General features: G+C 54.1%; 1 protein-coding gene across 1 annotated transcript in view; it reads left to right on the top strand.

The window, feature by feature from the left end:
- The window catches only part of TTBK1 (tau tubulin kinase 1), a gene marked incomplete at its 3' end in the record, with an annotated part of 35,647 nt that extends 30,269 nt beyond the window's left edge, over window positions 1–5,378 (top strand). The window contains exons 13-14 of the mRNA XM_079934268.1: window positions 2,741–4,311; window positions 4,979–5,378. Coding sequence (XP_079790394.1) covers window positions 2,741–4,311; window positions 4,979–5,378 — 1,971 coding nt within the window. The remainder of the gene's footprint in view (window positions 1–2,740; window positions 4,312–4,978) is intronic.
- Window positions 5,379–15,040: the final 9,662 nt, after the last annotated feature.

The raw sequence follows: 15,040 nt of genomic DNA, 5'->3' as shown, positions 1-15,040 counted from the left end.
GGTGGTGTGCTTTGTGACTTGGGCATGTTGATGCTTCTCTCCAAGCCTCAGTTTCCCCGTCTGATATTATCGGCGATGCCTGATTTCCAGCTCTCATCCCTCATGTGATGGAAGGGGAGGGCTTTGAGATGAAAGGAGAGAGGGTTCCAGCTATGATCATCTAATGTGGGCACTGTGAGGAGAGGATCCATCCTACGGATGGGGCTCTTCCTGAGAGATCCAAAAACTGGCCGGATGGCAAAGGAAACGGTGGTTCTAACAGGGATGCCCGAAGTGTCAGAGATGGGACAGGGAACATAGGCAGAGGTTCTGCTGAGAAAGAATGGCTTGGTGGGGCTGAAGGACATCCCTGCTGGGTAGGATGTATCTAGTGCTGGGTGGGTGAGCTCTGAGCCAGACAGGATAGAAACATAATCAGAACACACCCCCGAGTGTGCTGGGGTCCTGTCCAGTGTCTGATGCTATTTTGTCTTGCATCGCTCCTCCCCACTCCATCAAGGCCTCACTGATGGTCTGACTGTGAGGAAGATTATGGCAGTTAAGGAGGGGAGAAGTCACAGCCTCGAGCAAATCTTGGGCTTGGGGATTCCTTCCCCTCCACCAGCCTTTGGGCTGACTGCACAGAGACCTCAGCTGGGAGAGCCCCTTCTTTCCCCACCCCCCACCCCCCGCCCACAGGTGTGGCATCCAGGAGTTTCTGGGGTTGAGGAAGGAATCAATGATCTTCAAACCAGAGTGAGCAGGGTGGGGGTAGGAGGTGGGGGGCAGGGTGGGGAGGGAGCTAACATTTATCAGTCAACCGCTATAAGTCAGCCTCATGGCTAACATGACCTCATTTATGGTCACAGCCTTTGTGGAGAATGCATTATCCCCATTTAATTTCCTAATCTAAAGATTTCACACTCCATGAAAACAAGGACCAGATCTGTCTTGCTGATCCACAAATTCACAGCCTCTAACACAGCGGCCAAGGCAATAGACATTCAAGGACTTCTTGAATGAATGAATGAAAAACCCTTAAGAGGCTCAGTGTTTATCAAGAAAGAGAGCCATGTAAACACGTGTTTGTGAAATAGAGGGTGGAAGGTTCTGTAACGGAAGGATGTGGGAAAACAAGTAGAGTGATGAAGTCGGCTTGGTGGGTGGACAAGCAGCTTTTGGGGAAATGAGCTGTTTTAGCTGGGTCCTGGAGGAAGAATAGGAATTTGTCATGTCAATAGAGAGAGTGAGAGGACCCCCTGAGCAAAGGAAACTGCCTAGGGAAAGACCCAGAAGTGTGAGATGCATGAGGCATTTAGAGAACTGCTGGAACGTAAGTGGGGGACCAGAGGGTGCTGCTCAAAGTGAGGTTGGAGCACAAGGTAGGAGTCAGATCATGCGGTGGGGTGGGGACAAGTGGGGGGGGGGTGGGGATGCTCTTGTGCCAAGCCAAAGACTGAAACTGTCTCCTGAGGACTGTGGGACCCACCATAGGTTTCTGCAGGTTTGACGCAGACAGAAATGGGATCAGATTTAAGTTTCAGGAAGATCACTTGGGCAGCTGTAAAAAGAACGGATGGGCAATGCAGAATGGAAAAAGGCTGATGGCTGGGGAACCACGAGGCAGGACAGGGCTGTGCCCAGGGGCATAGGGCAGCAGACACAGATGTTCAAGAGGAATGCCTGGCAGGACTCCCTGAGAGTCTGGATGGCACCTGAAGGTGTTGGAGCCCCTCCAGGGCTTCTGGTCTGCCTGGGTTGTGTTTAGGAAAACAGAGGCCCTGTGTGTTCAAAAGGCTAACGAAGTGCTGGATACCATCGGTACCATCCCACCAGGAACAAAGCCATGTCCGCCCTAATGGGGCCTGGTGCATTGTGGGTGCCTGGGGATGTGTGTGATTGACAAGGGCAGAGCTAGAGAAGACACAGCAGCTGAGGTCCTGGTGAGATGGTCAGGCCTTTTGAGTCTGGAAGGAAGGGGGCTAAGGGCAGATGTGGCAAGAATCTAGAAAACCAAGGACATGCCATCACATTGCCAAGAACTCTGCACAAAGCTTCAAAGGGTAAAACTTAATCAAGTGAAAAGAAACTGCCTTTCACAGGCTGGCTGTGAGTTGTTGGAGGAAGTGTGGACTCAACACATACCTACAGAGGACTGGAAAATTCCTGGCTGTCAGGCAGGTGGGAAGGGGGCTGGAGCTCCAGGGCCCAAGCCTGCACTTCAAGAGGTGGAGGACAGCCTGGACTTTGCCCTTGTCTGACAGGTTCTGGTGGCCCTGGTGGCCAGCTCCCTGGCTGCAGAGGAACTGTGCCCTGTGAGGAGGCAGTGAGGGCTGACCCAGACACTTGCTGCCTCTCTCTGGACCTGGTTTCCTACATGGTGGCTATGATGGCTTGCAGTTGTCATTTTCTTCTGTTGATTGAACTAGAGCTGCCTCTGGGTTTCAGGATACACATAGGATACAGAAGAGTGGGGGTAAATGGAAGACTGGTAGACAGAAAAGCCACCAGGATCAAGGCCTGGGACCTCAGGGGACCTGGAGCATGAACACAGTTATTCATCAGAGATTTATTGAGCACTTACTAGGTGCCAGGGACCATTCTAAGCCCTGGGGACAGAGCGATGAGCAAAACAGCCCCAGCATGTGCTCTAGTGGAACTCACAGTCTCGTGGGCCTCGTAGCCTGGGAGTGCAGTCGGGCCTTCTCCGGCCCAGGATGGGGGGGTGACCTCAGTGGGTCCCTGTGTGTGCCCCTTGCAGGTGTTCTCCGTGGCGCCCCCGTTTGAGGTGAATGGTCTCCCGCGAGCTGTGCCCCTGAGCCTGCCCTACCAGGACTACAAGAAGGATCTTTCCGATTACCGCGAACGGGCTCGGCTGCTCAACAGGGTCCGGAGGGTGGACTTCTCGCACATGCTACTTGCCACCCCGCAGGTCCCGCTGGCGCCTGTTCAGCCTCAAACGAATGGGAAGGAGGAAGAGGAGGAGGAGGAGGAGGAAGAGGAGGAGGAGGAGGAGGAGGAGGAAGAAGAAGAGGAAGAAGAAGAGGAGGAGGAGGAGGAGGAAGAGGAGGAAGAAGAGGAGGAAGAAGAGGAGGAGGAGGAGGCAGTGGCCCTGGGGGAGGTGCTGGGGCCACACAGTGGCTCCAGCAGTGAGGGCAGCGAGAGGAGCACGGACCGGAGCCAGGAGGGCGCCCCGTCCACGCTGCTGGCCGATGATCAGAAAGAGTCCAGGGGCCGAGCCTCCATGGCTGACGGGGACCTGGAGCCTGAGGAGGGCTCCAAAACGCTGGTGCTCGTCTCCCCTGGCGACATGAAGAAGTCGCCTGTCACTGCCGACCTGGCCCCCGACCCTGACCTGGGCACTCTGGCTGCCCTCACTCCTCAGCACGAACGGCCCCAGCCCACTGGCAGCCAGCTGGACGTGTCTGAGCCAGGCACCCTGTCCTCTGTCCTCAAGTCTGAGCCCAAGCCCCCTGGGACCGGGACAGGGCCGGGGGCTGGGGCAGTGACCATAGGGGCAGGGGGAGTGGCAGTCACCTCCTCGCCCTTCACCAAAGTCGAGAGGACCTTTGTGCACATTGCAGAGAAAACCCACCTCAATGTCATGTCTTCTGGTGGACAAGCCTCCCGGTCTGAGGAGCTCAGCGCTGGGGGGGAGCTGGGCCTGGAGGTGCCCTCTGATGGAAGGGCTGTGGAGGAGGGGGCCTCCGTGTACCTGGAGAACGGCATTGCCCTATCAGGGCTGGTGAGCTGTGTCCTGTCCGCCCCCCCCGGGAGCAGCCCCTTGGAGGTGACCACAGACTCACTGCCCAATGGCCCAGCCCTTGCCGATGGGCCAGCCCCAGCGTCCCTGCTGGAGCCGGGTCCCGAGAAACTGGCCACCATCTCCCCCAGTCGCCAGGCCAGGCCAGGCCCTCGCCCCAGGAGCCGAATCCCTGTCCTGCTGTCTGAGGAGGACACAGGCTCGGAGCCCTCAGGCTCACTGTCGGCCAAAGAGCGGTGGGGCAAGAGGGCGCGACCACAGCAGGACCTGGCGCGGCTGGTGATGGAGAAGAGGCAGGGCCGCCTGCTGCTGCGCCTGGCCTCTGGGGCCTCATCCTCTTCCAGTGAGGAGCAGCGCCGTGCCTCTGAGACGCTCTCAGGCACAGGCTCGGAGGAGGACACGCCTGCCTCTGAGCCCGCGGTGCCCAGGAAAGCCGGGCGGGCAGCTGCCACCCGGAGCCGGATCCCCCGTCCCATCAGCATACGCATGCCCACGCCTGCCGCAGCCCAGCAGCCCCCTGACAGACCCCAAGGTGCGGCCCCAGCATCTGACACAGCCATCACCAGCAGGTGAGAAACTGCTGCTAGTCCCAGGGCAGGCAGAGGGTGACTACAGAAGGCCTCCACCGGCAGACGCTTCCCTGGAGCCAAGGGCCATTGATAATTCAGGAAGGACCCTCAGCCACACCCCCTGTCCACCCCCTCCCCAACTAAGTCTCTCTTCTGACTCAGGTCCCAGCCCTCTCACTGGGCTCAAGGGAGTGGCTGCAGTGAGTGTGTCTGGAGGGGTTCCAAGGAGGCCAGGCTTGGGAAAAGGTTGATGGGGGCCAGTGGGGTGCACACACAGCCTCTGGCGTGCCATGGGGCATTTGAGGCCAAAGGATAAAGGCCAGAATAGCTGGGAGAAAACATTATTCATATTAATATAAACATGGGTATATAATAGAGTAGAATGTAAAATCCACGCGAATTTTAAAGATAAAACAGAGACATCAAACAAAGCCTGGAGCAAGCTCTTTTGGTAGCAGCCTGGGAGTGTGTGGCCCTTAGAGGTCCCGTTCTGGAGGATGGGGCACCATGCCTCAGTTTATCCATCTGTGCCAAGGTCTCCTCAGTTTCATCCAGCTCTGAGGATGCAGGACTCTGGAGCTCAGTGCCCAGAGAGATTCTGAAAATGTCTTTTTGTTTCTTTGCCCTCCTCTTGTCTCTTGCCTTCTGCCCTCCGCACCTCCCGCAGGCTCCAGCTGCAGAAGCCCCCGGGGACGGCCATTGCTGCTGACCTCCGTCCCAAACAGCCGTGGCCCGGGCCCAGGGCGAGCCGTGGCCCGGGCCCAGGGCGAGCCCAAGCCGGCACCAGGCCCCCAGCCCCGCGCAGTCCCGGCCTCCCCGCCTCCTCCGCGCACCATCCCAGCGCCTCCCCCCGGAGCCGGTCCCTGTCCCGTAAAGAGAGCCCCTCCCCGTCGCACCAGGCCCGGCCGGGGGCCCCCCCACCCCGGGGCGCCCCGCAGGCCCGGGCCCAGCCTGAAGGCACCCCCTCCCCGGGGGCCCCCAAGAAAGGACCCAGAGGGAAACTCCAGACTCAGCGCGCAACCAAAGGCCGGGCGGGGGTTGCGGAGGGTCGGGCTGGGGCCAGATAATGACGCGCGCGGCGCTCCGTGGCCCCTCACCCTCACCCCGGCCCCCCACCTGCAGCCGGCCACACTGGAACAGCTCCCAGCACAGCCTTACGCGCCTGACGCGCGCCACCCGCGGCCCCAGCTTCCTGCCTGCACCCGCGAGGACGCGCGCCAGCACACGCCGCGCCCACCCGCCGGCCCTGCGGAAGGGGACGCGGCGCCGCGGCGGGAGTGTCCGCCTCCCCATCCTCCCCTGTCTCCGCCCCTCCCCCTGCTGCCCTTCAGGTGGGGCAGGCTCACCCTACGCCCCGGGGAAGGCTCAGCGACTCTTCACCAAGGACTCCACGAATGGGGACGCCCTGCTAACCACCAGGCCTCTGCTGCTCTCCAAGCCCCCCCAGGGAACTCTGCTTACACATCCTGCGGCGCCTTTCCCTCCTCCTGACCCTCATCCAACCAAAGCTACACGCCCCAACCCTTTCGGAAAGGCAGCCTCAAATTCCAGAAGTGGAGGCTCCAGCCTCCCACTAGGGGTTAATCTCAAATCTCCCGGGAGCTGTGGTGGTTGGAAAGGGCTCTTCTCAGCTGCCAGATGGGGGTTGGGGAGGTGAGACCTAGGAGCCATTGGTCTACTGTGGTGTGAGGAGGCAGGTCTGACCTGCCCCAAAGTCAGTCATCCTGGACACCCCTGTAGGAGGCAGTGGACAGGTGATGGGGGAAGGGTGCTCCCTTGCGCCTCTAGGGTGCCAAGACCCCCTCCCCCTTAGTTTGTGTGGGACCTCAGTGGGAACCATCAAGTGTGTGTGGGCTGCCTTCCTGGGCAAGTGTTTCCCAATGGGAAGTTAGAGGGGGGCTTTAAAAAAGGTTTCACCCCTTCCCTTTGTCCCCGGATCTAGTGCTCAGGATCCCTCACCATCAGGAATTCCTTCTTGCCATCTAACCTCAATCTTGCCTACTGCAGTTTCAGCCAACTTCTCTCTCTCCTGAATTCAGTGGAGGTGGAGAACGGCTGGTTATCATCTTCTCTGCACTGGCCCTTTGGAGGTTCAGGGACTCAGTTCTAGCTGGGTCACCATGCCTGTCCTCCTGCCTGTGGGGAGTAGGCTGGATCAGACCATCATCTCCCCCAGTGGGAGAGAGAGCAGAAATAGGCAGACAGACAGACAGCTGGCCCCTGGACTCAAGGCAGAAAGGCCCTTTTAACTTCCAGATTGTATGCTTGTGTGATAGGTCCAGCCCCAGTCCCCTCCGCCTCCAGCTCACCCTTCAGCCTGTCCCCTCTTGTCCTAATCCCAGCCCATGTGGCTGAGCAGTCCCTGCAGCGGGTGAGGCCTCTGCTGCTCCGTGAATGGATATGGGGCCTCCTCCTGGGTCTGGCTCCTGCATAGTCCATCCCAACTCATCATCAGCCTCAACTGCCTACATCTGGGCCAAGGGGCTGCAGGAGGGATAGCCAACCCTGCCTATCTGGGACAGGTCCCCTGCAGGCCTTCTCCATCCTCAGCACACACAGCCTCTGTCCCCTGGCCTGGCCCCTCTGTTCTTCCCTGGGTCATAGACAGCAAGGCAAGACAACCAAGGGAAGAGGAAGAAAGGTCCCAGCCTGCCCCAGTGATCTGGCAGCATCCAGCCACCATCACTTAGAAGGATGCCCGTGAGGAAATTGGCCCCGAGAGAAGCCTGGTGGTGCCAGCTGAAGCCCCTGATGGAGAGTCGGCAGCTTGGGCAGCTGCTTCTATGCCAAGGTGGTGGTTTCTCTGCAGACCAGCCCAGGGGAGGACTCCAGGGTGGATGGCCTTCGAGATTCACCCAATGCTGACGCAGAAGCTCCCAGAACACTCAGGAAACCTCTCCGGACAGAGCCCTCTTTGTCAACCCGAGACCCTCCCAAGGCCTCTGCTGCCCTCTGGATCCAGCAGAGGGGGTGGAGGAAGGGCCACTCCCTCCCACCTAGAGCTTCTCCGAATGACAATCAGCTCGTGCCAGGTGGGGACCCGGGCATGACCCCTGGTGCCCAGGTCCTGGGCCTGCTCCTTGCCACCAACCGAACTGTGAATGTAGGGCCCCCAGCCTCACCCCTGCCCCAGGACCAACAACACCCTGGTTTGGTGTTGGGAGGGAAAAGGGGGCGGCCTGAGAGAGCCCCAGGCCCATCCCACCCTCTCGCTTCACCCAGCACTGGAGCTGGGCAGAGACACAAAACCCTGTCTGCCTTTGGGATTCCGGACCTCCCTAGGGCTCCCAACTGACCTCAGGCCTCTGCGTCATTGAATGTCACTGAGGTGGGGGGAGGAGAGGAAGGGGCGAGTGTGCGAGGGGGCTAGGGGACTGACTCTGCTCTTCTCCCTCAGAAGGATCCAGGGCAGAGGAAACCACACCTTCCAGTGCCCCCACCCCCAGCTGCAGCTTCTTCCCCCTTGGGCACCCATTCCCTGCCACCAAGCCTTCCCAGTCCTGAGCGCCTTCTCTATAAAAGAGTGTCACACCACCACCACCACACCCCTCCAGCATTTCCTCATCACCACAGCCTGTGTCACTGGCTCGGATGCAGGTCTGCTCACCCCAAAACATGCCTCCCCTCCCCAGCCGCACTGTGCACGAAGAAGGTGCAGGCGAGGAGCCGGGCCCCAAACACGTGGGCTGCCCCCTTCCCAGATCCTCGCAGGGGCCTGGCTTGCTCAGTCTTCTCAGCTCCGGGGACCAGCCCTGGTGGTCATGGGGTAGGGGGCAGAGAGTTGCCCTTGCCCTCTCCCTGGGGAAGCCACTGAAGAATGTTTACATGCCAAAAAGAATGTAACACCCTCCCCCACCCCTCCTAGTCACTGCATGGCCTCTGCCCACCTTGCACCTGTCCACCCGCCACCCCCACCCCCTGGAAGCCCCTGTCATGATTAGATCGGGTCTCGGAAGGGAAGTAGCCATCACACCATTAAAAAGCCTGTGGACCTTTCTTTCTGTTGGTCTGGACTCTTTTTCATTTGGGAGAGAGGGCAAAGCCCAGGCCCTGGGGCTGGGGGTAGACAGGAGAGAAGAGAGCAGGTTGATGGGAAAGTGGGGAGGGACTGTCATGGAGGCAGATTGTCTACAGAAAAGGATATGGAAGCTCAGGATGGATACTGGAAATTTGCTCAGGCTTACGCTGGTGGAAGGGGATGGTCCTGCTGTCTCTGACAGCAAAGCTCAGGCTCTCTTGGCTCCCCTGGCTCCCAGAGACTCTAAGTCTAGCTTTGTGCAGAGAGGGAGGGAGGGAGAATTTTCATTGCCCCCCAAATTAACAGACAAAAATACAAGTGTTTGGAAAACCATAAAGTACAGCAGCTTACAGGCAAGGAAGATAAATGGTCATTATTCTAACAAAACCTATGTAAATCACAAATGAACAGAGCCTCCACTCCTAGAAATGTATCCTATGGATATACTTGTAAACTTGCAAAATTATATGTGTCCCAAGTTATTCATGGCCGCACTCTTTGAACTCTGCAAAGCCTCACCTGCAATTCCGAAAGCCAAAAGTTTCTGAAACTTGGGAGTCTCCCCATTAGATTGGCATAAACTCATTTGGTAACAAAACCTGCCAAGACCGTTTATAGTCTTTATTAATTCCATTTACCATACATGTTTGCAGTGGAAATATTCATGTGTTTGCACGGCGCTGCCTTAGATCCTACTAGGGTGTTTCATGATATATGGAATATGCACCGAGTTGCCTTTCTAAATATAAATATATTCTGGATTCTAAAAGATTTTCGATGGTTTGGGTAAGAGACTGCAGACCTGTAAAAGCAAGTGCTCAGAAGTCATCTAAATGTCCGTTAATTGGGGCCTGTTAGTAGAACATGGCCACCCGTGTGACATCGCGGGGTACTGTGAAGCTCTACCATGAAGGAGGCGGCTTTTTGTGTACAGTAAAAGAACTGTGTGTGTAATGTCCAGCTGGGCAGATGAGTTAGAGGCCTCTGGCTGCTCTGGGAGGCGAGCTGGGGGGAGGGAGGCTGCAGTGTAGTGTACTCGCTGTACTTCTTGCATTTTGGACCCTAGGTTCACTACGTGTGAATCTTTCACCTAGGCAATACGTAAATAATTTCTGTCCCAGGGTAGGCTCCCAGCCCTGTCTGAGATCAGAGAGAGAAGGGCCCAGGCTTTGATGTCCTGCTCTCCCTCCGAGAAGACCACTCCACCACAGCTCTGACATTCCAGAACCTGTGTAACCATCTCCTGTTTCCCTCCGTGACTTCCTGGGCCCCCCTTTCTTTTGACGCGATGCAAGGGGGCTCTAGGGTCTGATTCACTAGCTTTCGGTGGGGCCCCCACGTGCTTTTACCTTCCTTCTTGTTCAAAAATGTCAAAAGCAGGTCATATTTGTAGTAAAAAGGCAAGTGCTAAAAGCATATAAAATCAGACATGAAAGCCTCCCACCCACAGATGGGACCATCTACAGGTGGCCCCTGTGACCCACTTGCTGTACACCATCTCAGACCTTCTTTTATGTTTATAATAATAGCACTCTCTCCACATATATTTCTTATAAATAGAGGAGCATGTTACACCTACTATTCGGAAACATGATTTTTACACCCAGCAATGTCTTCAAATACAGATCTTCCTTGTTTTTAGTACATCATAGAGTTGTACAACCAATCATCACAATCAATTTTAGAACATTTCCATCACCTCAGAAAGAAACTCCATACCTATAGCAGTCACTCCCATTTCCCCCCAACCCCTCTAGCCCTAGGCAATCTACTTTCTGGCTCTATATAGATTCGCCTGTTTTGGACATTTCATATCACTGGAATCACACCCTATGTGGCTCTTGTGACTGCCTTCTTTACACAGCATGTTTCCAAGGTTCATCATATTTAGTTTTTTATCAGTACTTCATTCCTTTTCAGGGCTGAATGATATTCTGTTGTGTGGATAGACAACATTTTGTTCATCCAGTCATCAACTGATGGACTTTGGGTTGCTTCTACCTTTTGGCTATTATGGATAATGCTGCTATGAACATTCATTTACGAGTGTTTGTGTGAGCATATGTTTTCATTTCTCTTGGGTCTATATTCTAAGTATATAGGTAGAATATAGAAGTAGAATTGCTGGGTCATATGGTAACTCTATGTTTCATATGTTGAGGAATTACCAAACTTTTCCACAAGGGCTATACCATTTTACTTTCCCACCAGCAATGTAGGAGGATCCTCGTGTTCTTTTTAATGGCTACGTAATGGTCCATGGCATGAATGTTCTATCATCTATCTAACCAGCTCCACATTGTGCTTTCATTAGAGTCTTTCCAACTTCTCACTATTTCAAATAGTGCCAAAATCAACATCCTGGCTCCAATCTTTGCTTACGTCTAATTCTAGGAGAAATCCCCAGAATAATCAAGTAGATGAAAAATATCTTGTTCTATTTTTTAATTTCTTTTATTATTATGAATGAATGAAAGAATGCCAAGGACTATTCATTCATTGTTGTTTAGAATTCCTTCAATCATTCATTCGTTCAACTAATTCTGAGCCCCACATGTACCAGAAGCTATGCCAGACATGGGACACCATCCAGGAACTGAGACAAGGCAGAGTGTGCCCTCTAGGAGGTGGCTGTAAATTAACTTTCACTTTACACGAGGCTCTATGTGCGCTGATACCTGAGGCTCAGGTAGGGCCTCCCAGGTCAGACTGCAAACTTGAAGGAAGGCCCTCCGACGAATATGACTCTTAGACTGAATTTTGAAGGAGAAACAGGAGTTGGGCACGTAGAGAGCAGCGGGGGCAAGGTGTGGAGGTGTGAGGACTATGTGTGGTTCAGTGTGGTGGTCACTGGTGTGATTCGGGGAGTAGAGAGAGGAGTGAGGGGGGGCAGGACCAAGCCTGTGGCAGGAGTGGGCTACGCCAAGGAGGACAGCTTTAGAGGGTTACAGAGAACCCCTGCCCGCCCTCCTCCCCCAGGAACCTGAGACCTGCGAGGCACACTCACTTCCCTCACAGCTTGGCTCCACAGGTGAGGACCTGCCCAGCCCCCTGCTGACCTTCTCTCCACTCCCTCAGAAAGACTGTCTTTTCTGTTCTAGGGCCAAGAGAGCTCTGAGGACAGCGGCACAGAGAAATGAGTGGCTTGAGCAAGGTTCCTCAATCAGGGGCTTGATAGGGGCCAAAAGACCCAGGACACTGGAGGGGACTTTGTTAGTAAAGAGAGGTCCATGGGGGACACTCTGGAAAAAAGAGACCAGAGTGGGAACGTGGAGGGTGTCATGTCTCTGATCGTCATACACTGGGGCCTGCTGAGATTTTCCCACTGTCTACTCAGGAGTCAAGGCCAGGATAAGAGCTGAGACCAAGCCAAGACTGAAGGGTGGTCAAGATGAACTTCTAAGTCCTCAGCCGATGCAGGAGCCTAGTCTTGCCCATGGTGATGTGCTGATGGGGGAGGAGAATCTGCATGGTCATTGGAATTTGGCCATTAGTCAGAGGGAAATATGAGACAAGCACATTTTCATCCGTTCCAGGTGGCATCTTCTGCATTCCTCTCCATCCCATGTACAATTAAGCCCGAAGTAGTGTAACATCACCCATTGTCACCACCATCAATTTTACCACAATCACCACCTCTATCTCCATTACCTGCTTCTAACTCTATTACCCACCACTACCAGCACCCTTATCACTCAAATCACAGATACCCTTCTCCATCAGCTGCAGTCACCACCACCATCACCATCACCACTACTAGGCTCTGATGACACGATTAACAAGAGAGACAAAATTCTTGTTCTCCAGGAGCTTATATATCTTCAACATGACCACCACCACCATTATCACCATCATCACCACCACTGCCCTCATAACCACATCACTATTACCACTATCCCTAGCCCCATACCCTTCATCCCTATTCCAGTCACCATCATTTCTGCCATCAGTATGCCCACCTCCATCACTGGTATACCATCCATCCCATCACCATATTTCCCACTACAATGGATTCTGTCATCACCACCATCATCAATGTAGGAAATGATTACTTGGGTTGTAGCAATGATTAATGGTCAGTGAAGCCCCAAGTAAGATAGGGAGGTCACTCAGTGGAGAGAGAGGAAAAAGAGTAAGAAACACTAAAGTGTAAGAAGTCTCTATTGCAGGCAATCCCAAATAGGGAATTGTTTACCCCAGGAACTTATTCTTTCCCAAACCCTCCAACAGTTCTAGTGTAATTTCAAGTAAGGAGTTGTTTTTCCCATGCACAAGGCTCCTTCTCATCTAGTCTGGTATAAATGAGGGTCTCCTTCTATCTTGGCCTCTGAGCCCAAGTTTGGATTCCCAGGTTGGAGGGGCATGGGGATGGTTAAAAATTTAATCAAAACCAGCTCTTGACTGGTGATTCAGAGCTGATCAGTACTCTGGTTAGACTCCTGGCATTTCCTACCTTGCTTGTCCTTGCTTTTCCAGCCTCCAAACATCATGGTCATTATCACCACCATTCCTTGATGACATCAGAGAGGAGAGCTGCCATATGGGGTGGAGGCAGGGAATAAGATGAAGCTGGTGGTACAGTTAATGTCAAATTACTCTCTGTAGAAAGGGGCTTCAGATTTATATCTGAGTTGCCTAGAAGCCAATGCAAAGAGAGAGAGGTGACTATTAGCTACGTCTCATGTTAAGGCAGGAGAGAACCCTCCACTGTGAAAACGAAGGCACCACAGCCAATGCCCAGGGTTGGCCTCACTGGCTGTTCTCTCTGGCTGTGGAAAAACCTCAGAGTATTCCCCTGTGGAGTCGCTGGAGGGACCATGGTGATGAGATGGCTGCAAAACTTACCTCTCAGGAACCGCAAACAGTTATGGTATTTTATATTTTTATAGAAATGATTACATAGTATCAAATGAGGGAGGAACCAACAATGTGGGGGTCACATATGGGTGAGAGCAAGAGGGAAGGAGTTTCTCACTCTTGAGCTGGTCTCCAGAGTGGCTGGGGCACGCACCAGGTGAATAGGAGGGAGGCCAGGGCTGCCTTCAGGACCGCACCCAGAGTACTGGAGGGAATGGGGCATGGTGGGGAGGGGTCAGAGACAGGCTTGGGGAGAGGAGTCATATGGAGGGTCATATGGGCCAAGCTAGGGAGCTGGACTTTCACCCTCCAGCAGAGGGAGCTGGTGAGGAGTTTTTTTGTTTGTTTGCTTTTGATGTGGACCATTTAAAAAGTCTATTGAATTTGTTACAATATTGCTTCTGTTTTATGATTTGGTTTTTTGGCCACGAGGCATGTGGTATCCTAGCTCCCTGACCAGGGATTGAACCCGCACCCCCTTCATTGCAAGGCGGAGTCTTAATCACTGGACCACCAGGGAAGTACCATGGTGAAGGGTTTTAAACAGAGATATTACCCTGTCAGATTTGTGTTTTAAAATGTTCATTGTGGTGGGTGTGTTGAGAGGGGTGAGACTGGAAGCAGGGGGGGTTGTATCACTTATTTTAACCCTCTCACCAGACTGCATGCTCACTGGGGGCAGGGACTGTGGCCAAGGCATCTTTGTACCTTACAGAATGCTGAGGTTGCACAAGAGGCTCAATATCTTTTACTATTATCACCTTCTGTCACCACCACCAAATCACTGCCCTCACTCCCAAGCCTATTAGCATCACCATTAACACACACCATGTCAACAATTTAGCTCTTTTCCCAGAGCTTTCTCAGTGAGCCCAGCTTAGGGCAAACTGGAACATCTCCAGCTCAGCAGCTTGGGTCAAAGGCCTGGGCAAGAGTCAGGGGTCCTGGTCCTCTCTCCAGCTCTGCTGCTGAGTCACTGTGTGAACCCAGCAAGCCGTGTTCCCAGCCTCCCAAACAGTTTATCTTAACTCTTCAAAGTGGGGGCTAGATTAAATAAGAAGTTTTCAAATGTTTTTGTCGCTTAGGCTCTTTAGAAGCTTATTTGCCAACCTGGTGTTTGGAGAATCAGATCAGAATAAATCTGACATTGCTGGCTTTCTCTGTGCTTTCGCGGCAGGGGGACATGAATGAGAACTGAGTGGGGAGTCAGACAAATTCTGAGTCTTAGGCATTCATTGCAGGCAACTATGCCAGGACCTTGGCAAACCCTTTCCTTCCCTACCACCACCACCCACCCCCCAGACACCACGGAGTAATCTAGGAAGCTCCTGAAATAGGGGCAGAGGGCAGGCAGAAGGGACTGTGTATATGAGAAGAGCCCCTGAGTGAAGAAGTGGGAGGGTGATAGGTCTCAGACCCCCAGATCAGCCAGGCTGTCCAGTGTGGTTCCAGGTGTGTCTCAGGCCAGGGCATAAGCTCCAGGTAGGGGTACAAGGAGGCCTTTTGGCTCAGCAGGAAGAACCCTTCACCTGGTTAGGGCCTGGCTGTCAGTCTTGCATCCTGAGCTGCTGGTCAGGCTGTGGCTGCAAAAAGACCAAGCTGAACTAAGGCTTCACAGGACAAAGGGCAACCAGGGAGAGCTGGCACTATGCTCCAGGGGACCTCCCCTTTTAGGGACCCTTGGAAGCTCTGCTGACCAAGAGGCTAGGGCCTCACCTCCTACATACCCAGCTACCCCATCATGGCAGCACAAGGTTGCCCCACTTGGTCCTTGAGCACCAATATGTAAGTCCCAGAGCCACGGAGTCAGTGACCTCTGAATGGATGGCAGCCCCTCCCCCCAGGCACTGGGCC

Source organism: Stenella coeruleoalba, assembly GCF_951394435.1.
Source record: "Stenella coeruleoalba genome assembly, chromosome: 10".
NCBI classification, from domain to species: Eukaryota; Metazoa; Chordata; class Mammalia; order Artiodactyla; family Delphinidae; genus Stenella; species Stenella coeruleoalba.
The sequence above is the reverse complement of the archived record's forward strand: the minus strand, read 5'-3'. Positions and strand labels throughout refer to the sequence as shown.